General features: G+C 43.7%; 1 gene segment (V, D, J or C); it reads right to left on the reverse strand.

Moving 5' to 3' along the window:
* Window positions 1–631: 631 nt before the first annotated feature.
* LOC103171165 overlaps window positions 632–26473 on the reverse strand; it is a 45723-nt gene continuing 19881 nt past the window's right edge. Inside the window, 2 exon segments of the V gene segment in view lie at window positions 632–1226; window positions 5055–5091. Coding sequence covers window positions 901–1226; window positions 5055–5091 — 363 coding nt within the window.

Here is a 26473-nt window from a genome sequence, read left to right on the forward strand (position 1 = left end):
GAGGTGGGCAAGAGGTCAGCGATGAGACTGCTGAGGTTGAGGTTCAGAGTGTAGGATGGTGTTAGAGAAGTGGATTGTATGGTAAGATAGGAGGGAGTGAGCTGATTGAGTGCCTTAAAGATGATGATGAGGAGTTTCTGTTTGATGTGGAGGTGGGTGGGCAATCGCTGGAGGTTCCTGAGGAATGGGGAGATGCGGACTGAACAGTTGAAAGCTAGATAGATGTAAGCTAGATTCCGAAAAGAAGCTTGTGTGCACTTTTTTCTAGTTTTTAGTCAAAGTGTGATAAAAGCTGGATTTCCTCAAAAATACTCGCACCAAAATTATTGCAACCACAGATAGAACAGGGAGATGTTAATCAGCTTCCCAGGAACCAAGGATGACCTGAAGGTTGAACTCTTTAGTGAGGTGATGGGGGAGTAACTGCAGCATTTATCCTGTAAAGGGGTCCAGGAACCACCAGTTTCTTGTGATAGCCTGGAGGCCCCAAAAGGGAGACGGAGCTTGTTGCCTAGTGGTTTGAACTGACCTAGGTGGGACTTTGGGAACTGGATACCTTGACAAAAAGCCATGATGACCAGAAAAATATTGACCAATTTATGAGCAAAGGAGAGAGACTGAGAACACAGAAGCCTTTTCATTCACTTTATTAAAGTTTTCCAATATTGACATGATAAAAGCAGAAAAGGATGAAGGAGAAGAATGGCTAGGCCACAGGGTGGCTCTTCCACAGGGTACTGAGCAACCTGAAGACCAGGAAAGATCCCCGCTCCCGACTGGAGCACACACTCCTGAACAGGAGAACAATAGTTTTCTCAATAGGGAGAAAGAGGAGGCATTGAAATGGGGAGGAAAGGGCAAAGAGTGGGGAGCTGGCACATCCCCTGGAGGCCCCTGACTTTAACACTCATTCCTTTGGAAGGACTTGACGAGGGGTGACGTCAGAGTTTCATGAGTGATCTCACAGGAATACTGGTTGTGCTTCTCGTATTCGGCCTTGCTAAGAGACAGCGTGCTGCTTAGGCTGTACGTGCTGTCTTTGGAATCCTGGGCCGTGGTGCTGGTCAGGACCCCCGATTCAGTGGGCTTGTTGTCTAACTTCCACTGGACTTTGGCATTTTGTGGGTAGAAGTTGTTCACCAAGCATACGATGGAGGCTGAGCCCTGGGTCAGCTGCTCCTCAGATGGGTGGAAGATGAAAACAGATGGCCTGGCATTTTCTCTACCTGCAGAGAAAAAGAAGCAAAGGAAGACTTTTTTTTATAGTAGGAAAATATCTGTCCATAGTGCGTAGTAGAGAAATAAACAGATCAGACAAAGTCCACTTTGGAAATCAGACATAATATGGGGGTGCAGGGTATAATAGTAATGATGATGATAATAGTAATAATAATAATCCTTGTAAAGCAGTGTGTTAGGTGCTGGGATAGATACAACACAATCAAATCAGACATAGCCCTTGTCCCACATGGGGCTCACAGACTAAGAGGGAGGGAGAAGAGATAACATTGGAGGAGTGAGCTCAAATTTTCTAAACCTTCTTTCCATAGAAAACTGATCTAAAAACCAACTGTTCTTAGGTAACAGAGTTTTTCAAGATGATCCCTAAAGCTCAAAATTCACATACATTATCTGTAGCTCTGAGTCATTCCTCCCATAGTTTTCAACCAGACTTCCCCTCACAGAAAAACAACCGCCTTTAGGCCTAGCCATGGCAGATTTCAGTTTGGGGTGTGCAAGACACTGCCTGCATCCATCCTCAACCTCTGTGGAGAGGTAGGGGTTAAGTCAGGGAAAACAAGGCAAATGAATGAAATAAATGATGAGTCTGACCTTATGGGCCACCTGGTAACCTATCTCATTTCTGTCCTAATGGGGCACCAGTGGCAGATGAGGAAGTGAATGGCAGAGGAAGTAGAAAGGGCAGGAAGCCATTAGAGAGCAAACTCTGGCCATTTTAACTTCTTGCCAATCCTCTCCCATGACTAAATGTTCAGTTTTCTCTCCTGGATCTGGCTAACTTGATAACTAAGGTTAACCTAATTACCACTTCCCTAGGTTCAGAAGGCCAGAGATGTCACAAAATCTCCTGAGACCTTTTCCAACTCCTCTTCTGAACCTGCAAGCTCTGCCCTTTAGCTGTGAAATTCTCCATGCATCCCTCCCAACTCAACATGGAGTGGCATGAAAAGAGACAGCACTGGTTTGTTGGTCTAAAACTGAAAGGTTGAGCATTTTAGTCTTTAGTAAGACAAAACCAACCGTCACTGGACACCTGTCAGGGAGGAACCATTCTGATTGTGCTAGGTTGCATCAGATTGCCTCCTAAACAGCTGGCAGATGGCATTATGAAAACCACATTGGGTTGATTCGAACCAATGACTTAGAGCGAAAACCTAGCCTCTTGTTAGTATTCCCTTGAACCACCTGGACTGTTAGTTCTACATAGAAATTACCCTGAAATAATCACCCAAGAATGGAAAAACAAGTTCAGAAGACTCAGTTTGGCTTCCTGGGAAATTCCTGTGAAGTTAGGTTTCACTCAGCTCAACAGCCTGACTCAAGATGAGCAGAATATACAAAATTAGAACCTAACAGAACACTTCTATCTTGAACTTTAGTGTTTAATACTATCACAGTTTTACTATATTTTCATTGTCTGTTTCAATTTTGATTTTCTAAAATTATATAAAAGAGGTCTACAAGCAGACTAGTCGATCTACAGGAGCTAATCTGAAACAAGATGGGATTAAATCTCCCTAGAAGAAATGAAACATGAATATTGGAAGTATCTTAAACCACATAAAAAGAGTCTTACATAAATGACAAGGGCTATTTAAGATCATTTTTATACCATTTTATAATTTAATTTTCTGAACAAACACCTTCTGTTTGTCAAACATGTTTGTTCATCAACTTATGAAACACTGTAGCAGTACAATATGTGTTTATGTGAATGATTATTCATAGGTTTGTTATTTTCCTTAGTGAATTACATTTAATACAGTTGCTGTCACAAACCAATAGTGCTACATAATTAATTATCTACAGTACAATATACTTTGTGGCAGAAATTTTAAAGAAGGACCAAAATAACGCAGAAAAATATAGAATATTTTATCAGTCCCAATAATTTTTAACTTCATTTTTGGACTCAAGTAGGTCATTAAGATATTGTGCTGTATCTTCCATTAGGCTGCAAGCTACTTGAGGGCAGGCACTGTGTTTCTTACTTTAACTGTACTCTCTCAAGTGCTTAGTTCAGTGCTCTGCACACAGCAGGTGCTCAATAAATGCTATTGACTGATTAGATTATTTGACTAAGTAAACTTTTAAATTACAAAATGAAAAAGAATCAAAGCACTTAGCTACTACTGTGATAAGTATTTCTGGCTAGATTAAATTGTTTCTGTCCGTAATCAATCAGATGATTGTAAAAACTATATGTTCAAAATAGGTATCAATTCAAAACAATTAAGCCATCTTATTCAGGTGATTATTTATGATAAACTGGAAAATTAATAATTATTGTCGTGAAAATTGTTTCCATCTTATTTCTCTACATTATGGTTTATGATTATTATTTGAATTAGGCTGCTCAGGGTAATGGGATCATTAGCACTAAATTCTAGTTGCGCTCATGGGGGTAACAATGCAAAACCTTTTCTATCCTCTGGGGCACCCCCATTTTCTTCAACTTTGGTAATGTAAAAATTGTTTTTTATAACTACTTTAAGGAAATTATTTTTAATTCTTGTAGAAAGCATTTTGCCTCCTTTCTTTGAATTTCTACTGAAAAGAATCTCAAACTATGGAAGTTAAAGAACTGCATGAAGGTTAAATTGTAATTTTTAAAATAACTTAGTCATTTTTCCCCTCTTTAGCCTCATTTTTGCCAAATTTCTATCCTCCCTTCCTAAGTTACTTCAGGGAGTCAATTTAAAATAAGTGTAAAGCATAACGTAGGGTATTTTTCAAAATTGTTGCATTTTTATAGATGTTTCTATTTTCTTGCCTTCTCTAAAATTTCTACTAAAATGAACTTTCAGGACAACTTTACTTTTTGAATTTACTGATGAGAGATTTCAAGTTCAGTCTAAATTAGAATTCTAACAAGACAAGAGAAGTTCTCATTTTTCAACATTTCTAAGACACTTCTTATTTTCTAAGTAATTTTTGACAATCTTAAATTCTACGAATGACCTGGTCTAAAGCCTGAAATTAATGGATTTCACTGTACCTAGGGAAATATTTTACTCTTTTCCTCTCTGATATTGCTATGGAGTTTGAGGGCTAAACTACAGATTACTGATTAACAGAAGAAAAGGGGTGAGAAAGATAAGGAGATGGGGTCAAAAAGCATTTTTCACATTTTAGAGGCAAACTGAGTAAAATAGATGAAATATTCAGTTTTAGACAAAAGACACTCACGTTTTATCTCCATCTTGGTCCCTTGGCCAAAAGTAGCTCAGTTATTCACCACCAATTCCCTTCTCAAACAATTACCCTTTCCTTTGATCATTCTGGTGCTCTTTGATTAGTTTAAAGGAAAAGTCTAACATTTTGGCCTCAAGGGCAGATTGTGAAGATTTAGCTACATATTGTCTTTGAAATAGGATTGATTTTGTGCAGATCACAAAACCTTAATATATCCTCTCAGGGTGTCCCAAACAGATAAAATACAAACTGGACCAAAAGGTTGAGAAAACAGCGGAGGAAAATGCACTTACGTTTGATCTCCAGCTTGGTCCTTTTGCCGAAAGTGAGTCGCAATGATAGCCTACTGTTTTTCCCCTCAACAAAAACATGCCTTTTACTGTTTTTCAGGCCAGGCAAACTGATTTAGTGAAAATATCTAGCCATATGATCGCTAAATCTCACAAGCAACTATTTGCTAACCCTCAGGGCAGTTGGAATTTTTGCCTTTTACTAGTCTGAGGCTGGGCTCACACATAAAGCTTTTCTCAGAAATGGCACAAACACACAAAAAAGAGCAAAAAAAGAGCAATTTCACAGAGAAGGATCAGAAAACGGTTATGAAATGGTACACTTACGTTTGATCTCCAGTTTGGTCCCTTTGCCGAAAGTAAGCCACAGTGATGTCCTGCTGATTTCCCCCTCAACAAAAACCTCCCTTTTACTGTTATCAGGACAGTCAAACTGATTTGGTGAAAATCTAGCCATGTGATTGCTAAATCTCACAAGCAACTAACTATTCACTGCCCCTTAGGACAGTTGAAATTTTTGGTATCTACTAATCCGAAGCTGGGCTCACACTGATAAAGTTCTTCTCAGAAATAGCACAAACACACACAAAAAAAGGGTGAAAAAAAGAGCAATTTCACAGAGAACGATCAGAAAGAGTTATGAATTGGTGCACTTACGTTTGATCTCCAGCTTGGTCCCTTTGCCGAAAGTAGCCCACAGTGTCACTCTACTGACTTCCCCCTCAACAAAATCCTTCCCTTATGGCTAATCAGACTGAGCAGGCCCATTTCAGATAAAAATCTCCAAATCTTAAAACACACTTGTCACTACCTTCAGGTCTAAAGGATTTTAGGCTACTTGGTGCGGGAAGCCGATTCTGATGGGACTCCCCCGGAAATGGCACAAGCTCTCACCAAAAGGGGGAGAAAAGGCAATTTTGCAAAAGAACAGGAAGACAGGTGAAATAATGCACTTACGTTTGATCTCCAGCTTGGTGCCTTTGCCGAAAGTGAACCACAGTGTTTCCCCTTAATTCTTCCCCTCTACAAAAACCTCCATGGCTGGAGGGAAGGAGCCCCCAGTTTACAGAAAAATCTAAGATCAAAATTCTATCAAACCAGCAGTAGGGGATAACTGTCATCTTTCAGCGAAGATGGACCTCCTTTGCAACCACACATCTGCCCTGGGAATGATTTTGTTACCAGTCCCCAACACACAAAGAACCCAAACGCACCAAAAAGGAGAAAATAGCACAAATACAACAACGGCGATCAAAAGGCATTTGAAAAAGGCACTTACGTTTGATTTCCAGCCTGGTCCCCTTGCCAAAAGTGTACCACAGTGGTTCCCCTTAATTGTGCCCCTATGCCAAAACCTAACTTCCTCTCCCACCACACTGCTTTGTTGTACCCAGATATCAGCATTAAGTCTCCCAATAAATTCCAAATGCATCTTTCCTACAATTCACCCTCTTATCCTTAATTATTCCAGTTAAGGACAAAAGCATAGTCATTTCTCAAGTCATCCCCTCCATTTTACTTTGGCTGTACATTGCCTTGGAAAGGTTGAAAAAAGAAAGCTTGAAGCCCACAGACACAGATAAGAAGAGGAGAAAGGTTGGGATCTACTTACGCTTGATTTCCAGCTTGGTCCCCTTGCCGAACGTCCAACCACAGTGATAGATCTCTGTTGTCTTGCTACACAAAAACCTAGCTTGCGAAAGGGGAAGGGAGCCTTGATTCAACAGCTGAAGCTTGTCTCCCCAGTCAAACAGGTGGAGGGAACCCCTCCTTCTTGGCTCCCTACTTCACTGAGAGATAAATGGTTCCTTAGCAGGTGACACCTAAAATGCATGGATTGTGTTGAGGTTTAAGACCTTACTATCTCCTCCACATGTACCTTCCTAACCTCTCCCCCGAACCCTCATCTCTTCACTCTCCCATAGTTACAATTACTCATAGGGCAAGGGGCCTGGATATACTCTCTCTCTCTCTTCCTGGCCTTGTGTGGGGCTCAGTAAATGGATATGGATGTTGGCCAAAGCTCTGCCCATCTAGACCTGTGCCCATCTAGACCTCCATACTAAGAATCTGACCCATGTCAAAATTCTAGACTGTAAGCTCTTCTCTAGACTGTAAGCTCATTATGGGCAGGGAACGTGTCCACTAATTCTGTTGTATCATACTCTCCTAAGTGCTTAGTACAGTGCTCTGCACATAGTAAGTACTCGATAAATACCATTCATTGATTGATGTCAAACTGTCATGAGAAAACTTCCCATCCATGAGCATTGCAGGCCTATGTGATTTTGCCTGGCTTCTGATTTGAAGTTTCTTATTGTCATTTGTGGGCTGGTGATACTAGAGAAGGCCTGAGTTTTAAGCTGAAGGAGGATTGGACTAGGTCTAGAGAAAGATGATCATGACGCTTCTTATCATGAAGCAAAAATACTGCTGTGTTCATCTATATGGGGTAACATTCTGACTCCAGAATCTCTCTCACAAACGCTAAGCTCCACACTCTGTGTGAAACTACCATGAAAGGCCTGTGGAAAGGCCATAAACTGTGGCTCATTTCTTCAGGGATTCTGAACTGCTGGAAATCCATCCCAAAATTCATTTTTTCCCTTCTGTCAGCTCCGTTTCACTGATGAAGTCCAGTCATGAAGGATTCTTTTGCCCTTTCGCTCCAAGTTTCTTGTGTATCCAACAATGACTCCTAAGCAGTCCGTTCTACGATGGGGAAACTGAAGCGGAGCCTGATGATGTCAGACACCCGAAGGGAAAAGCCATCCAGAACTAGCAAATGAGATGCTTAGTTCTCAGAGACTCAATGCTTGTAATATCCACCCACTGAAGCCTTGTGATGTATACTGGCAGGATGAGAGGTAGGAAATAGGTAGGGTCTTCTCTTCTCCATTTGCCTTGTGTTTCTGGGCCCTTTCCTCCCCTTTAGAGGCATAGCTGAGTGGAGAAACATGGGGCAGCCAGTTCTTCAAACTGCTGATCAGAGTGGCTGAATCAATTCCACAATATCTGTAGATCCTGAACTTCCTCTCTGGGCCATTCAGCCTCATTTGTTGTTTCCAAAAGGGTAATCCCTAGGCGGAATCCACAGCAAACCTAGGCAGAAGGCACTCCAACCTCTTTGTCATTCATCACTCATCCTCCCAAGGCAGTACAGAAGAAGAGCAAGGGGGTTGGGTTTCTCGGATGTTTTGAGTTTCATCTAAAGGGTCCTTTAGGATCCTGAGTAAATATTCAGTGAAGTGGGTGTTGGGTCTGGTAAAGAAGGGGCAGCAATGTACATTCTTATTTCACATTCTGTCCTGGGGCCACGCCCAGCCATTTCCCACGTCATGGTATGCCAAGGGCAAGCACTAGTGGGTCCAGGAAATGTGGCTTCCTTCATTATCTAAATGACATAAGCACAGAGTCATGCTTCACCTGAGTCAGCAGGGAAACTGGCTGAAGAAGGTGCACCATCACAGCTAAAGGTATTAGGCCCCCCCAGACAAAATCAGCCAATCAATCAATTGCCCTAATTGAGAGCATCTTCTATGTACAGAGCTTGGGAGAGTACAGTAGAGTTAGTAGACATGATCCCTGCTCTCAAGGAGCTTGCAGTTTAATAGAGGAGACAGACCCCCAAATAAATTAAGAGGAAGTTCAGGTGTGGTATATGGGGGTGGGGGTGAGTACCCAAGTCCAGCTGAGGAACTACAGGGTAGGGACATGAGAGTTGAATCAGGAAAGATTTCCTGAAGCAGATGTGATTTCAAATGGATGCTTAAGATGGAATAGGCTGTGGTCTGCTGAATGTGAAGAGGGAAGGAATTCCAGGCAGAAGGAGAGCTTTGAGCAAGAAGTTGGCAGTGGGAGAATGAGAACAAGGCACGAGGAGGAGGTTGACTTGAAAAGAATGAAGCTTGTGAGCTGGATTGAAGAGGGAAAAGAGCAAGGATAAATAGAGAGGAGAGGATTGATTGAGTAATTAAAGACAATGGTCAGGAGTTTCTGTTTAGTGCAGAAAGGAATAGACAAGCAATAGAGGAATGGAGAGACGAGTGCAGAAAGATATTTTAGAAAAATGACCTGGGCAGTGGAGTTAAATCTGGACTGGAAATGGGAGAGTTTGGAGGCAAGCCCCTTGGCTCAGCACTGAGTGAATGTCACCACATTAAGCTGCATGTCTTGGGTAATGCATATAACACACTTCCACTCTTACAAGCACACACAAACACACACATAAACACACTCTCCCTCGGGAAGCAAAGGTGTTGTCGAGTACATATGGAAAGTTAGGTGGAGAAGAGGATCTGAGAGGGAAGTTGAGTTCAGTTTTGGAAAAGTTAATTTTGAGGTGCCTGTGGGACATCCATGTAAAGATATCCTGGAGGCAGGAGGAGATGAGAGACTGCAAAACAGGAGACAGGTCAGTGCTGGTGAGGTAGATTTGGGATTCATCCATAGAGAAGTGGTAGTTGAAACTGTGGGAGTGAACGGGATCCCCAAAGGAGTATAGACTGAGCATAGAAGGCGGCCCAAAGTTGAACCTTGAAAGACACCCACAGTTAGGGAATGAGTGGAAGGAGGGTCAGGCATAATTTTCTAGTTACTAACATCCTGTGATCACTTTACTACCCACATCCTTTATTTGGCATCCACCCCAGAACTCTCTCTCTTTCTCTGTTTCTGTCTGTCTCTCTCGCTTCCCCTATACAAGAAAAAAAAAGTCTTCCTCAGCTTCTGAACATTTATAAGACTTGACTAAAGCATGGGCCCACTCAGCCTGAGCCCAGCATAGCAAATTTTGTTTATGCTGTGCTATAACTGAGAAGCAGAGTGGTTGAGTGAATAGAGCACAGACCTGGGAGTCAGAAGGACCTGAATTCTAATCCTGACTCAGCCACATGTCAGCTGTGTGACCTTGAGCAAATCACTTAACTTCTCTGGGCCTCAGTTACCTCATTTGTTTAATGGAAATTAAGAGTGTGAGCATCTTGTAGGATAGGGACTTTGTCCAACCTGATTAACTTTATCTACCCTAGCAACTAGAAGAGTGTTTCAAACATAGTAAGTGCTTAACAAATACCATAATAATAATTATTATAATTATTATTAACTAGGCTGACTGAATTAATAAGGATAGTCTAGTTCTCCCAGCAGCTCCAGCCTCTTTTCCTACAAAGCTTCCACAAGCGGTTCTTCCTCCACAACATCTCCAAATCCATCCCTTCCTCTCCATCCAAATAGCCTCTGATTTAGAACTGGATAGTTTCATATGTTTAAAATTTTTCAGTGCTGAGCCTTCCTTTACTCCCTCAGAGTGCCAGAGTCCATACATACCTGAGAAGAGAACACCAGGGCTCTGGAACAAGTGGTAAATTCAAGAGGTCCTTCCCCTTAGAAAAATGCTCTAGGGTTGTATGGAATCGGTGTACTTCTGCAAAATGGTATCTGCGATATCATCCTATTTAGCCGTAGGTATTGGTTAATGCATGTAACATCACGTGTGTCTCCTTGTCCAGTATTCAAAATGGCCACTGTAAAGGCTGTAGGTAACCACACTCATCAGCACCCCTCTTCCTCCACCCTTTTCTCCGCGGTTGAGCACACTGCCAAGCAGGTGGACTGAGAAATGCCCAAAGAACTGCTTGGGTGAACAGTGCAAGATGCTATTAATGTCAACCCTTTCCTCTCTCTCACTTCCTGCCCCACCCACTCCCACGTACTCTGCAGCCCATAATGGGCAGCAGCAGGAGACTAAAAATAATCCCAGAGAATCACGTGACTCCCTGACTCTCCCATCTTGGGTCATTTAAAAGACTAAGGCTAAATTTGTCCTGGGACTTATTGAAGCTCAGCCCTAGAAATGTCATTTCTTGGTGCGCACTGGCTCATTCATGCTAGCTTAGAACATCGCTCCTAAGATCCTGTGCAGCACTGTTGCACTCGGTCTGGGGATGGGTTGATAGATTGATTGGATCTGTCTTCTAATTGAAATACCGGTATGGGCTGACTGGTTAACCTCTGTTACCCAATTCTTTACCATCTTTAACAGGAAAATTCCCATCGTTCCCAAGAGCTGATGATCAAGGAAGAGTTTCCAAGTACACTGGAGGTGGGCTGGGGGAGAAGTGATGCTGGAAGTTAGGTGGAAGAGCTTGGAACTCTATTCCAATATAAAGAAAAGTCTAAGAACCAACATTTTGATTATGAAAATTGTTTTTCCAGTGATGGTGATGGCAGCAGCGGAAGCAGCCCTTTCAGCCAGGAAAGAAAGGAGGGGTTGAAGGGTAATGGTTGAAAGGGAGAGCATGAGGTGTCGGGGAAGGGCGAGGACCTTTAAATCCCATTACACTGCCCACCCAGCAGCGAGGCCTAGTGGATAAAGCATGGGTCTGGGGGTCAGAAAGAGCTAGGTTTCCTCCTGCAAGGGAATTTGCTGTATTGCCTAAATAGTAGCCTGGACTACTGGGAGAGTTTGCTGTTTTTATTTTACTATAAGCACTTGGAAACGAAAACATGATGCATTTTCACCCATTCAGTGTTTTTATATCTTTGTTCTTCTTTCCCTTCTCTCTACTTATAAATACTTTGTCTGCCTGCCTCCCCATTCAATTGTACTAATCTATTTATATAGAATAAATATCATTATAATAACAATGATATTTATTAAGTGCTTGCTATGTGACAAACGCTATATGATCGAGATTCTTAAATCAGACACAATCCCCGTCTAAAAGCAGGATCACGGTATAAGAGGGAGGGAGAATGGGTGTTTTTTATCTCCATTTGTAATTGAGAAAACTGAGGCACAGAGAAGTAAAATGACTCGATAGTTGTGGACCAGGTACTAGGATCTGGGTTTATTGATTCCTATTCCCATGTTCTTTCCACTAGGTCAGTCAATCAGTCAACTTGGTCACTCTGTCTGGAGGACAGGAACCGTGTGTTTTGCTCCTGTTATACTATGTCAAACACTTTGTTTCATGCTCTACACAGTAGATACACAATCAATCCATCAATCAATGGTATTTATTGAGCGCTTACTGGTATTAAGAGTACAGTACAACAGAGTTGGTAGACACATTCCCTGACCACAATGAGTTTATAGTCTAGAGGCGACTCGATAAGTATTATTGATGATTCTGGTAACTGAGAAGACTTTCTGTTAAGGGACACAGATGGCCCTTATTCTCACAGCCCCAGCTCTTCATCTAATCTTGGGCGCCGCCACGTTTCTGCTGTCTGACCTTGGGCAAGTCACTTAGATTCTCTGTGTCCCAGTTGCCTTATCTGTAAAATGGGGATTGAGACTATGAGCACCATCTTGGGCAGGGACTGTGTCCAACCCGATTTGCTCGAATCCGGCCCAGTGATTAGAACAGAGCCTGGAACATGGTAAAGCCTTAACAAATACCAGTTATTATTAGTATTAGTAGTAGTATTATAGTATTAATACTACTAATACTAATAGTAATAATCAAAACCTCAGGCGTTCCAGGCTAGATAGGGAGCAATAACTAGCGGAAGCAAATGAATAAACTGTCCCTGCCCTCTGGTGGTGCTACATTAACATGAATGAAGAACCAGCAATCCAAAGAGACAGATCTCTCTCGCGTGTCACCCCTCATCACTCCCAGAAGGATGAGACATTTTATTCTCAATGTGAACCCTGGACTTTCAGCAAGGCAGAGGCAAGGCTGAAAAGTGGATTTTCAGTGGCTAGTCCCTACTTCGCCCACAGTGGCTGCTCAGTAATTCCGGGAAATGACAGTCAATCATATTCAGCTATATTTTTTGAGCAATTCCCGGGTGCAGAGCACTGTACTAAGCACTTGGGAGAGTATAATATAACAGACACATTCCCTGCACATACGAGCTTACAATCTACTGACTGGCAGGGATTCTACCAGCCCTCCCGAGTATTCCCTCCTTCTCTGGGTAGTTATAGACCTACTGGTTTGATCTAATAATAATATTTTTATATTCGGGCATCCAGCTATGAAGACATGCATTTGGGATATCCACACTTTTGGGATATGTCTTACATAGCTAAATAATATGTCACCACTGGTGAAATTGACTTACCGGTTGGGAATGTCACCGAGAAGCCTATGACCAACTCAAGGTCACACAGCAGCCAAATAAGGGAGCTGAGCATGGCCTAGTGGAAAGAACATGGGCCTGAGAGTCAGAAGACCTGGGTTCTAATCCCGGTTCTGCTATTTTTCTGCCGTGTGACCTTGGGCAAGTCACTTAATTTCTCTGTTCCTCAGTTTCCTCATTTGGGAAGCAGCGTAGCTCAGTGGAAAGAGCCTGGGCTTCAGAGTCAAAGGTCATGGGTTCGACTCCCAGCTCTGCCACTTGTCGGCTGTGTGACTGTGGGCAAGTCACTTAACTTCTCTGTGCCTCAGTTACCTCATCTGTAAAATGGGGATTAACTGTGAGCCTCACGTGGAACAACCCGATTACCCTGTATCTACCCCAGTGCTTAGAACAGTGTTCTGCACATAGTAAGCACTTAATAAATACCAACATTATTATTATTATTATTAAAATGGGGATGAAGACTGTGAGCCCCATGTGGGACAGGGATTGTGTCTAACCCAATTATCTTGCATCTATGCCAGCGCTTAGTACAGTACCTGGTACATAGTAGAAGTACCACAATTATTATTATTAACTCGGGTCCTCTGACTCCCAGGTCCATGCCCTTTCCATTAGGCCACACTGCTTATTATGCTGCTGGTCTTTGATTGTCCAGACCTACTAATTATGTGAAACGGTTTTGTAAGATCCATGACAACTGTAGAAATTTTAGGCCTGCTTTTTGCACTTCTGTCTCTTGTGCTGCAGAGGTTATGTCTCCTGTATCATGGTGTACTACAAGGCACATTGTGTGTGATTCCAGTAGTGTTTGTTCAACAATATTTGGAGTATTTGATCTAGGAGAACCCTAGGTAGGATCATGCTGGGAATGGAGAGGAATGAGATTCCCTAGATAGTGGCCACAACTTCTGCTTTCCATTGGCATCAGAATTGGGAAATGAGTTGCCAAAACATCCCGCAGTGAGCGAAGCTATCTTGGTTTAACCTGTTGCAGTTTGGATGATGGGTATTGCCTTGGCAACAGTATGAACAGTAGGGACAGTGCCAAGCCTCAGTGGTCTGATTTGAGGGTGTAATAAGACTGATTCCAACTTGTAATGTCTGACATCATCATGTTATACTGCTTGTAAGTGCAGCCTGAGGAAGTGGAAAGGCTTTTCTTGCCTCCGGGCACCCAAATTTCTGAATAATAGCAATAATAATAAAATAGTCAGAATGATGGTACTTGTTAAACAATTGTTTTGTGCCAAGCACTATTCTAAGTGATGCTAAAGATATAAGTGAATCAAGTTGAACACAGTCCCTGTCCCACATGGGGCTCATTTTACAGATGTTCACAGATGAGGAAACTGAAGCACAGAGAAGTTAATTGACTTGCCCAAGGGCACATATTAGACAAGTAGGAGAGCTGGGATTAAGAGCCCGGTCCTCTGACTGCCAGGCCCTTGCTCTTTCCACTAGGCCACACAGTGTCTCAGGAAGCACTGCTGAGATTCTGTCACGCCCCTCTAGACTGGAAGAGTGTTTTGGGGAGTAACATGTCTACCAGCTCTGTTATATTGTACTCTCCCAAGTGCTTAGTACAGTGCTCTGCAAACAATAAGCACTCAATAAATATGGTTGATTGATTGATGCCCACATCAGGGCAGGAGGGAAAGGGCAAGGATCAGGCTCAAAGACACTAATATCAGAGGAAACAGAGATGACCTGCCTTTCTAGGAGCCCCACAAATCCTTCATCTTGACAACCAGAGAGCTTGTTGTCCAATCACAGGGGGAGGGAGAGCAGCTGGGACAGCAGAGAGTCACTGATCAGCCAGCCAGGGGAGGTTTCCCTGTGGAGCTGTAGCACTTTGAGAACTGCAGACATTAATAGTCTGCAGCATGATCAGCTTCCACACTGCTGATGGTCAGAGTGAAATCCATTCCAGTCTCGCTGCTAGTGTTAATCCCCAATTTTCACAGATTAGGTAACTGAGGCACAGAGAAGTGAGGTGACTTGCTCAAGGTCACACAGCAGGCAAGTGGCGGAGCTGGAACCAGAATCCAGGTACTTCTGACTTCTAGGAATATCCACTAGGCCATACTGCTTCTTATGGCATAGCATCAATCCTGCCTGTTTAATGGGCCCATCCAGATAGATGGGAGCCAGAAATGTTGAATTTTGATTTTCTTCAGGCTCCTGTAAATTAATCTATTTATTTTCTCTGTACTTGATACTCAGAGGCGAGGAGGAAGCTGAAATGGTGATGTCCAATAATAATAATAGTAGTATTTGTTAAGGGCTTACTATATGCCAGGCACTGTACTAAATGCTTGGGTAGATACAAAATAATCAGGTTGGACACAGTACCTGTCCCACCTAGGGCTCACGATCTTAATTCCATTTTAGGGATGAGGTAACTGAGGCACAGAGAATTAAATGACTTACCAACGTCACACAGAAGAAGAGTGGCAGAGACAGGATTAGAACCCAAATCCTTGGACACCCATGCCCTTTCTCTTTCCACTTCTCCAATCTGATGATGCACATTCCTGTAATCAATCCATCAAAGGCAGAGACTCTTAAACCAGGTCTCATTTCAGGTTCCCTAACCTGGATTCTGGATCTGTTTTGTGACTATGTGTCACAGAAACCATTCCAGCTACAAATTTTGGCCTAATGCAGAGATGCACAGACTATTGATCCACATTTGTAGCTAAAGGGCTTTTGACCCTCTGACATAGGTATGGCTATAGTTAAGTTCATAAATCTCCCTCAGATGGATGGCCACAACAGGACACTGTGATCCTCAATGAGCAGAACAAAAATTAACATGACAGGTTAGAGGAATGATTTCTGCAGATTAAAAGGTTAACACTCCTGATAATTTACATATTCATCCACGGGAGACCTCAGTCTGGTGCCCATAGATGCTATAAATGTGACTGTCTTTGGGATTGGGACCCATCAGCCTTGAGAAGGTAGGACGGATCAAGTTGGTGTCCTTGTCTCTGCTTCTCGGGGTCCTGTTCCTCTGGGTCTCTGGTGAGAGAACATCAGGCAGAATCTGAGAGGGAACGTGATCAAGATTGTCCTGATCTCTCCCTAGGGCACAGGGTTTTGTGGATTGGTCCCATCACTAGGTAACCACGGTCTTACTTGGTTATTTTATTTCACATGTGATTTCAGATTCCAGTGGGCAGATGGCAGTTACTCAGTCTCCAGACTCCCTGTCTGGGTCCCCAGGAGAGACAGTCACTATCAACTGCAAAACCGGTCAGAGCATTAACACTAGGATGTACTGGTACCAACAGATAACCGGACAAGTCCCTAAGCTAATCATTAAGGATGCCACTACCCTGATCCCCGGGGTTCCGGCCCATTTCAGCGGCAGTGGATCTGGGAAGGATTTCACTCTGACCATCAGAGGTATGGAAGTTGACGATGTTGCAGACTATTACTGTGCTCAGGATAATGACTACCTCTCCCACAATGTTCCAGCCCCATACAAAAACCTCCCTGGCTGGCTGACTGGCGATGCTCGGCTGTACCAGCTGCTCTCCCTCCCACCGCAGCTGCTGTGGGGCTGCTCAGACACTATCAACTTTTGGCTCTAGACTCTAAGCTCATTGTGGTCAGGGACTGTAACTGTTATACTGTTATATTGTACTCTCCTAGACACTGAACCAAGTGCTCAATAAATACGATTGACTGACTGACTGATTGGTTTAGCTGAAGGGGTAGCTGACCCCTTGAAAGAAGGAGTGACAGTGTCCCACATTTCCTTGGTCCCAGCTCCTCCCACGGTGGCTGCTCAACTCGGAATCCCAATCACCAGTCTCTTCTCTGTCTGAAGGTGTCCAACTGCTTAGGTTCTATCCCGACTCTGCCAGCTGCTTGCTGTGTGACGTTGGGCGAGTCTATTAACTTCTCTGTGCCTCAGCTACCTTATTTGTAAAGTGGGGATGAAATACCTTTTCTCCCTCCAACTTTGACTGTGAGACTCATGTGGGACAGGGACTGTGTCCAAGCTGATAAACCTGTGTCTACCCCAATGCTTAGAACAGTGCTTGACACATAGTAAGCACTTAACATATACCATTAAAAAACAAACAAACCTACAGTCAGATCTTTCCTCGAGTTTTCCTGCCTGGCTGTGTAGAGAAAATTAATCAAGACCAGGACCACTACTTCTTCCTCTTTTATCTGATTGGAAATGAGGAATAGATCAGATAGAGAAGGGAACTAGCACTGCCTAGTGGAAAAAGCACAGGCTTGGGGGTCAGAGGCCCTGGGTTCTAATCCCGGTTCTTCCACTCTTCGGCTGTGTGACCTTGGACAAGTCATTTAACCTTTCTATGCCGCAGTTCTTTCATCTGCAAAATGGGGAACAATACTTCTTTTATCTCCTATTTAGAATCTGAGCTCCATGTGGGACCTGATGATTTCGTATCTACCTCAGCGCTTAGTAGAGTGCTTGGCTACCACAATTATTTTAGCACATCCTCAGCTCTACCATAACCATCCATGATGTCATGAATTAGTCTCTATTTTGGGCTGATTTTATTTTCTAAGCAACTCTGAGAGTCCAGGCCTAGCACTCTGAAATGTATTTTGTAAAGTCTATGATAACTGCAGAAGTCTTGGAGCCGTTCCCTGTACTTTTCCTGTATGAAACATGCCGCAAAGATTGTCTTCTGTACCATGGTGTACGTTGAAGCTACTCTTTGTGTGATTCCAGTAGTGTTTACTTAACAATGTTCCATATTAGTTGATCTAGGAGATCTTACGCTGGCAACCGAGAACAATAAGATGCCTTGATAATTGTCACAGAGGTCAGGCCGTGTAAGTGAAACGACTTTGGTAAATTTTGGGTGGAATGCAGAAGAATTCCTCAAATTTTCATTTGGCTGATATTATCACTTTTTTATGGTCGTTAACACTTGCAGTGTGTCAGGTTCTAAGCACTGGGGTAGATACAGTATAATCAGGTTGGACACAGTCCCTGTCCCACATGGGGCTCATAATCTAAATTGGAGGGAGGAGTATTTAATCCTCATTTCAAGGGTAGCTGTTGCTCTCTCTCCTAACCCCCGATATGTCATGAATAAAGAAATAAGGGGATCAGCGGAGAAGGGGAAGGCAGAATGGGATTGGTACTCTTGTGGGATGCTTATATATTTATATTTTTGGGATTCCTCCTAGCCTGAGGCTCTGAGCTGTAGCCTCTAAAGCCTTGACACTAATCCTGCCCACCCCCTCGTATACATGATGTCCCATGTGCTAGCCAGCATTTAGTCCAGGTTCCCTTGGGATGGACTTGATGCCTAGTCTCTACCGTGGAAATTCATATTTTAGCTCTGCTTCAGCAAGAAATAGTCCTTCTTGACAGAATTTAGGGGTGAGAGAGTGTCATCCTCTCAGGTACCAACCATTATTACCTCCAGCCCAGTCCCCACTAATCTGGACTCTGGGTCTGTACACATTGTGTGTATGGTAACAGAACTATTCTAGTTTTAAATAAGGTTCTAACGGAGTGACTTCCAATCTATTGATCCTCATTTGTAGATGCACTGTTTTTATCTCTCTGACTTGGGTATGGCTATAATTAAATTCATAAATCCCACTTCCTCCCTTACTCCTTGGCCATTAGAAGGCACCTGTCACAAATGAACATTCTTTAGGCAGATCAGAACAATAACACACCAGGCCAAAGAGATGATTTTCACTATTAAAAGCCCAACCCCCCTGATTTTTTGCATATTTATTCCCCAGGGATTTGTTCTGTTTCTCAGAGCTGGTATAAGTGTGATGGTCTCTGGGGACGAGATTGATCAGCCTAGGGCAGGTCAGACGGCTCAAGATGGTGTCCCCGGCCCAGTTCCTTGGGTTCCTGCTACTTTGCGTCTCAGGTGAGAGAACACTGAGGAGAAGCACAGAGGGAATGTGATCCTGATTGTCCTGATTTTTCCCCCAGGGCGTCACTACGGGTCGGAAATGGCTCAACAGCATAAGACAAGACAGGGCACTTTGGATTGGTCCCTTCCCTTCACAATTACTGTCTTTGATGAATATATCTTTCACATGTGATTCCAGAATCCAGTGGGCAGATTACGGTCACTCAGACACCAAACATGCGGTCCGCGAATCTAGGAGAGACAGTCACCATCTACTGCAAAACCAGCTCATCTGTTTCTGGCTCTGGCAGGGTCTACTTACAGTGGTACCAGCAGAAGCGTGGACAAGGACCTAAGCCTATCATTAAGTTTGCATCCACCTTGCTGCCCGGGGTCTCAGCCCGGTTCAGCGGCAGCGGGTCTGGGACGGACTTCACTCTGACCATCAGAGATGTGGAAACTGACGATGCTGCAGATTATTACTGTCAGCAGAGTTATGGCAACCCTCTCCCACAGTGCTCCGGCCCCATACAAAAACCTCCCATAGCTGGCTGATCGGTGACCCTCGGCTGTCCCAGCTGCTCTCTCTTCCTCTGCAGCTGCTTTGGGGGCTGCTCAGATATGGTATCACTGATTTGTTTAGATAAAGGGGTTACCAGGAACATGGGAAAGCGAGGATGATTGTGTCTCCCAATTATTTGGTACCTGCTTTGCCCACAGCGGCTGCTCAGTAATGCTGGAGTCTCAACAGATGTTGCTGACCGATTGGCGGGGACTCTGCCAGCCCTTTCAAGTATACAACCTGACTGTTCTTTTGAAATCCTCTTTGCCCTCCCTCCTTCCTTAAAAAATAGTAGGGCCACTGCTCTGCTCTAGAATGAATGCTTTGGTATCCTTATGGTGATTCTCTGGACTGAAAGTGCATGGGCAGGGAACCTGACGGCTAACTCTGTTGCACTGTATCCACACAGTAACTTAGTACACTGCTCTGCACATAGTAAGCCCTCAAAAAATACCACGGATTGATCGATTGATTGATTGGTACAGCATGTCATTAAAATATGCTGCTGGGATATATGTGTCCTCCATGGTTCAAGAAGACACCCATAATTGTAAAATTAACTTACAGTTATAAGAACGAGTCATGGAAAAAGCCAATGCCAGACTCAATCTCAAACACATCGGGCTCCTACACACTCTGTCCCTTGTTTTGCAAAATCACTCTGCAATGTAAGCTCCTTGTAGTCAGGGATTGGGTCTGTTATATTTTTGTGTTGCATTCTCCTACACGTTTAGTACAGTGCTCTACACACAGTAAGTGCTCAGTAAATACAATTGACCCACTGTCATGTTTGCTGGTGCTGCTGACAGTGTTTTCACTTTTGCCTCCTTGGGCCATGATCTTTTCACAGTTTCTGCTCAATAGAAACTGCTCCATTCATGATTGTAGTAAGTCAAACTGGCCTATCTGGGACCATAAACTCCCAGTTTTGATTTTAAATGCAGCACTTAATACAGCCTTCTGTACAGTTGAAGTGTACAATAAATACTATTTGGTAAAACAGCACTGTCTGAGGCTTTGTTATACTGACTCTTAAAAACATTTCTTTTGAAATGGTATTTGTTAAATGCTTACTATATGCCAAGCTCTGGACTAAGCGCTGGGATATATACAAGGTAATTGGGTTGGACAAGGTCCATGTCCCCCATGGGATTCACAGTTTTAATCCCCATTTGACAGATGAGGTAACTGAGGCACAGAGAAGTGAAGTGACTGGTCCAAGGTCACACAGCAGACAAGTGATGAGCAGTGTAGCTTAGTGGAAAGAGCGCAGGCCTGGGAGTCAGAAGATGAGGGTTCTCATCCCAGCTCCGCCACTTGTCTGCTTTGTGACTTTGGGCAAGCCACTTAACTTCTCTGTGCCTCAGTTACCTCATCTGTAAAATGGGGATTAATAATGTTAATGATGTTGGTATTTGTTAAGCACTTACTATGTGCAGAGCACTGTTCTAAGCACTGGGGTAGACAGGGGAATCAGGTTGTCCCACGTGGGGCTCATAGTCTTAATCCCCATTTTACAGATGAGGTAACTGAGGCCCAGAGAAGTTAAGTGACTTGCCCACAGTCACACAGCTGACAAGTGGCCGAGCCGGGATTCGAACCCATGACCTCTGACTCCAAAGCCCATGCTCTTTCCACTGACCCATGCTGCTTCTCAGAGATTAAGACTCTGAGCTCCAATTGGGACAACCTGCTTACCTTGTATCTACCGGTGCTTAGAACAATGCTTTGCTTATAATTAGTGATTAACAAATACTATTATTATTATCATTATTTGGTAGAGTCAAGACTAGAACCCAGGTCCTTCTGACTCACAGGCCTGTGCTCTGTGTACTACACCATGCTGCTTCCACCATGCTCTTGTCCATTCTTCTCTACACCTGAGAGATCTGGACCCCACATACAGTCAACATCCAGCAACTTCAGCAGTTCTATTAGCACATTTTACAGGCTGTTCTCTCTATCAGATGGCAAGACAGATCACAAGTGATTTCTGGAACCCAGTCCATCTCCTAGCATTGAGGCTACCAGCTATGCAGGATGGGAAACATTGGAAGAATGACTGAGAGCAGGATTCCCCTTTTCCCTCTGCTCCTCCACCTCTCCCTTCCCATCCCCACAGCACTGTACTCGTCCGCTCAACTGTATATATTTTCGTTACCCTATTTATTTTGTTAATGAATTGTACATCGCCTTGATTCTATTCAGTTGCCATTGTTTTTACGAGATGTTCTTCCCCTTGACGCTGTTTATTGCCATTGTTCTCATCTGTCCGTCTCCCCCGATTAGACTGTAAGCCCGTCAAACGGCAGGGACTGTCTCTATCTGTTGCCGACTTGTTCATCCCAAACGCTTAGTACAGTGCTCTGCACATAGTAAGTGCTCAATAAATACTATTGAATGAATGAATGAATGATTCCCAAACAGCTGCTGTATGGAGAGTTGAATTTGGGGAAAGGAAAGCAAGGAGGACAGAAGAAAAGTTTGAAGGACAAAGAAAAACAAACTTTGGGAAATGTTGCACTCTAGCTGATAACTGGGAGTCAATTGCTTAACATAGACACACTGCTATCAAGAAAGGAGAGTCTCTCTTTGAGCAAAATCTTTGTAAGGATTGAGGGGCAAGGAAGTGAAAGATGAAACGGTGCCAGGCATTGCTAATATTGAACATGTCAACACAACAAAGTGCAATCATTTTTGTTCACACAATGTTGCTGGAACTATGGGACCCACATTAGCCTTTACAGTCACTCACAGGCCACAATTAGTGGTGTCCTCTTAAAATATGAAGGAAAGATATACATCTACTGCTTCTCCAGAGATTGTGAGATGCAGATCCAATGATTCCAGAAAGAGCATATGTAGTTAAAGTAGAATTAGAAATATATGCAGCACCTGGTTGCATCTTTCCCTTTTCGTCCTCCAAGGCCCAGGATCCTTCCTGTAGCTGTTGCCATTCAAGTGAGTTAATAATACCCATCCTCAGCTGGAAATCATTTCCAATCCCCAACCATCATGTTGATTGGAGACTTGGGGGCTGGAAGTGGTTGGCGATTGGTGACCATAGCTGCCAATCTGACCTTTTTTTTTCCAGTGGAGGGAGGAGCATTAATGCTGGCTTGGAGTGGTTGCCCAATTTTAAGTTGCTTCTTTTTCTTCCAGTCTTCTGCACCCTCGGCATAGCTGCTTAGATGAGCCAGAACTTCCCCAGTGACTGTGAAGACCCTATTATCTACGTGGTAGTGATGGAGTTGTCTGTGAGCTATGCCTACTTGTTCATGGTGAGTGTCTGTTCTGTTAACCCTGACTTATTGGACTGTGAACTAGCCTAGTGCTCCCTTTGTTACAATTTGGCTCTAAAGATATCTGATGTCTGCTGGCTGAACAGAAGTGGAAGTCTTGGCTATTTAACACAAGAATGTGTTTGTACATTTGAATAGCTACCTGTCTCTGTAGTGCTCTAAAATATTTTGTTAATGCTTGTGGTTCTGTTCATGTGGGAGAGGCATAAGGTGCCAGCTGGGGAAGAGAGTAGTGCCAGAAGCTGTTGTCTATGAATGTATGCATGCAAAAACATACACATCCTCCTTTTTGTAGGCTACCCAATCCTGCCCTGGACAGGGCCTAAGGTAGACCCTCAGTTGTTGATTCACGTGGATCCTGCTGTGTATACCAGCTCTTTCATGAGGACCACCCTACATCAAAAGTCTCCAGGTTGGAGACTGAATGATTTGGGGCTTAAGGCCTCACACTTGCATTGGGCAAACCAGATTTGCGGGGGCCACCCTGTGTGTGTATATGTGTGTGTGTAACAAAATTCCCTATTCATATGTCCAGGCACAACACAGGGGATGCAAAGGTGGTGAGACGAACAGAGGAGGCTTGAGAAGGTGGAGCTGAGAGGAACAAAGATGGGATCTGAAGTCGGGGCCTGCTCTGTCCATGAAAGATCACAGGAAGCAGCTGCTCATTTGAGCTAAAATGACTAAACATCCCAGGGGAGGTTTTTGTTTGGGGCTAAAGCACTGTGAGAGGCAAGCTGCTACTCTGCTGACAGTAATAGTTTGCAGCATCATCGGCTTCGGCACCACTGATGGTGAGAGTGAAATCCGTCCCAGACCCACTGCCACTGAAACGGTTCGGGACTCCGGAGGCGAGGGTAGATCTACTGTAGATTAGGAGTTTAGGACCCTGTCCTGGCTTCTGTTGGTACCAGTGTAGGTAGCTGGTGCTAATACTCTGATTGGATTTGCACTGGATGATGACACTCTCTCCTGGGGACACAGTCAGGGAGCTTGGAGTCTGGATCATCATAATGTCCCCACTGGTGCCTGAGTGTAGAGACATAATAAAAATGTTCAGAAATAGTAATTACACTAAATATTATTGGCCAGCAATGTAAATAATATAGAACCAGCATGACTGGGTCATTGATATTTTAGAGTTGAAAGAATTTAATGTTTTTTGAACCAAACCAGTAAGAAATATACAAAATCAGGGCTAAAAGTTTAAACTATCTCACGTTAGGTCCATGTTCTCTAAGTTCTTACCGGGGATCCAGAGCAGCATGAGCCAGAGGAGTTGAGCTGGAGGTGCCATCTCCCTATTCTTTTCTGACTGAGTCCTCTTAGTCCCAGTTCCCTGTTTGGGGACATAATTATAGCATGTCTGAGGAACAAGTCCCTAAGTTTGAGAGAGGCAACATGCAAAGCAGCCAAGGGTCGTGGTTAGGACGAAGCTTAAAACTGTAGATCGATTTTTGTCTCTCTCCATTGACTGAAAAGGAGTTGTTACCCAGCCTCAGCAGACTGAGAATAAGTAAACTCTCTCTCCCTCTCGTGGTTAATATGAAAACTGTATTTTCCTAACTATTATTTTAAAACTTGAATTGGAGCTAATTAATCCATCAATCGTATTTGAGTACTTACTGTGTGCAGAGTGTTGCACTAAGTGATCTATTTATATTGATGCTATTGATGCCTGTCTACTTGTTCGTTGCCTGCCTCCCTCTTCTAGACTGTGATCCCTATTGTTGAGTAGGGATTGTCTCTTTGTTGTCATATTGTGCTTTCCAAACACTTAGTACAGTGCTTTGCACTAAGCACTCAATAAGTACGATTGAATGAGAGTACAATAAAACAGAGCTGGTAGACACATTCTCCACCCACAAGGAGATAAACAGTATAGTGTGAGCTCAAGACATCTTCACTGGATCAGATCAAAGTCCTGAATGCTCCCTCTAATTAGGGCAGCAGGGTATTTTTTAGAGGAACCAAGAGATAGTTGTCCGTTTTCCCTTCTGTCTGTTTTATCAGTCAGACATGTCTCCACTCACAACCCAAACATTTCCATAGTGGAAAGTATGTGGGAATAGGTCATTGGTAATTTCTGTCTCCCTCTCCAGACTGTAAGCTCTCTGTGAACAGAGATTGTGTCTACTGACTTTGTTGTACTGTACTCTCCCAAGTGCCCAACAATAGTGGGAGAGGACTACTGGTTCGTCGTTGCCTTGTAAAGTCAAGCCACTTCCCAGCCAAGTCTAGTATTTCTGCACAGTCCAGATGCTTGGGTTTGTCCTTGCTTTGATGTCTAACCCACCTCTTTGTGAAATAAAAGCTACATTCCTAAAGTTGGGTCACTCTGCACCTGGTCTTCCCAGGAGTGTGCTGGTTCTGTTTGGTCTTAAACAATGCCACTGGGGTTATAGCTAATGCAACTAAAAAAAGACCTGTGTCTGGGCCTCGGGTCCTTTTTCCATCCTACACCTTCAGACCCTAACAACATTTTTCCGTGAACCCCTCTACCTGAAACACTTCGTGTAGTGTTGTGGCCTCTCTAGGTTCTGTAGAAATAGTATCGATCATGCCAGGTCAGGGTAGACTGACAGGTCCTTCTCCCTGGGGCAGGATGGGAAGAGCCGCATTCCAGGACCCTGGATGAGGTTTCCTCAGTGGGGTGCAATTACTGGACTGAGTTTGCTGAGGGGCAGAGCTTCCGAATACAGGTAAATCACAAGGACGAATAAAATGGGTATCACGACTTTTGGATCAGTCATCAAAACAATTCTGAATGAGGAAGGAAAGCCAGTTGGTTTCTTCTCATCTTCCCCAGTCTTTCAGGTTGGGGAAAGGGAATGCTTCAAGTTCTAGAACTTACAGCTGCACTGGCCCAGACTCTGTCCCCCAGACATAAAGGCGTTTCTGCTTTTCATTCTCCCTCCCCTGTTCAGAGGCCCATGGAAGAAGGCATTGCTTCATTCATTTGTTCAATTATTGATCATCTAAGAGCAGAGCTCTGTACTGAGTGCTTTAGAAAAATACAGTGGAGGATAAATTAGGTATGATCTCTGGCCAGGCTGGATGTGCTGTAGATCAGGAGTTTAGGCGGCTGCCTTGGCTTCTGTTGGTGTCCATTGGAAGTAGCTGGTGTTAACACTCTGACTGGCTTTTCCCCGGATGGTGACTTTCTCTCCTGGAGACATGGCCAGGGACTCTGGAGTCTGAGTAATCAGTGTCCCCACTGAAGTCTGAGTTAGAGAAAAAATAAAAATGGTTCTAAATACTACATTTTCTAGACACTATTGTCCATCAGTGTATACATTTTTAAATGGCCAAGATTGGTTTACTTATATCTTACACTGGGAAGGTGTATTTTCAAACCAAAGTTTCACCTGGGATCCAGAGCAGCATAAGCCAGGGGTGTTGAGCTGGAGATGCCATCTCTGTGTTCTGTCCTGCCTGAGGCTGTCAGCTCCAGTGCCCAGTGAAAGGACACATTTATAGCAGGTCTGGGCAGCAGGACTCTGACTGGGGGCCAACATGCAAAGCAGCCCAGGGAGGGGGTTTGGCCAGATCTCAAAATTGCAGAACTGGTTTGTCGGGCTCCATCAGTTCAGAACATGGGCAGTCTCAAACAGCCCATCTCCAGCCAAGTGATGAAGACAGTCTTCCCTTAACAAAGGAGAGAAAGGTGAAGTTCAGGTGAATGAAACAGACTAAAAGTTCAAAGAAGCCAGAGAAGTAAGAAGGAACTGGGAAAATGTGGCGAGAGCTTGTCTGGAGAGCAATGAGAAAGAGGGACATGAAGAAATGAGGAAAGGGATGTGGGCAATGGCAGTATGTACTTATCCTACCCAGTGGAATAATCCCCAAGAACCCATAAAACCTCACAGCTCCAGGCACTGCTTAGGAAAGTTGCTGGCCAGGTTG

The sequence above is a fragment of the Ornithorhynchus anatinus genome, chromosome 18, assembly GCF_004115215.2.
Source record: "Ornithorhynchus anatinus isolate Pmale09 chromosome 18, mOrnAna1.pri.v4, whole genome shotgun sequence".
In the NCBI taxonomy this organism is placed as follows: domain Eukaryota; kingdom Metazoa; phylum Chordata; class Mammalia; order Monotremata; family Ornithorhynchidae; genus Ornithorhynchus; species Ornithorhynchus anatinus.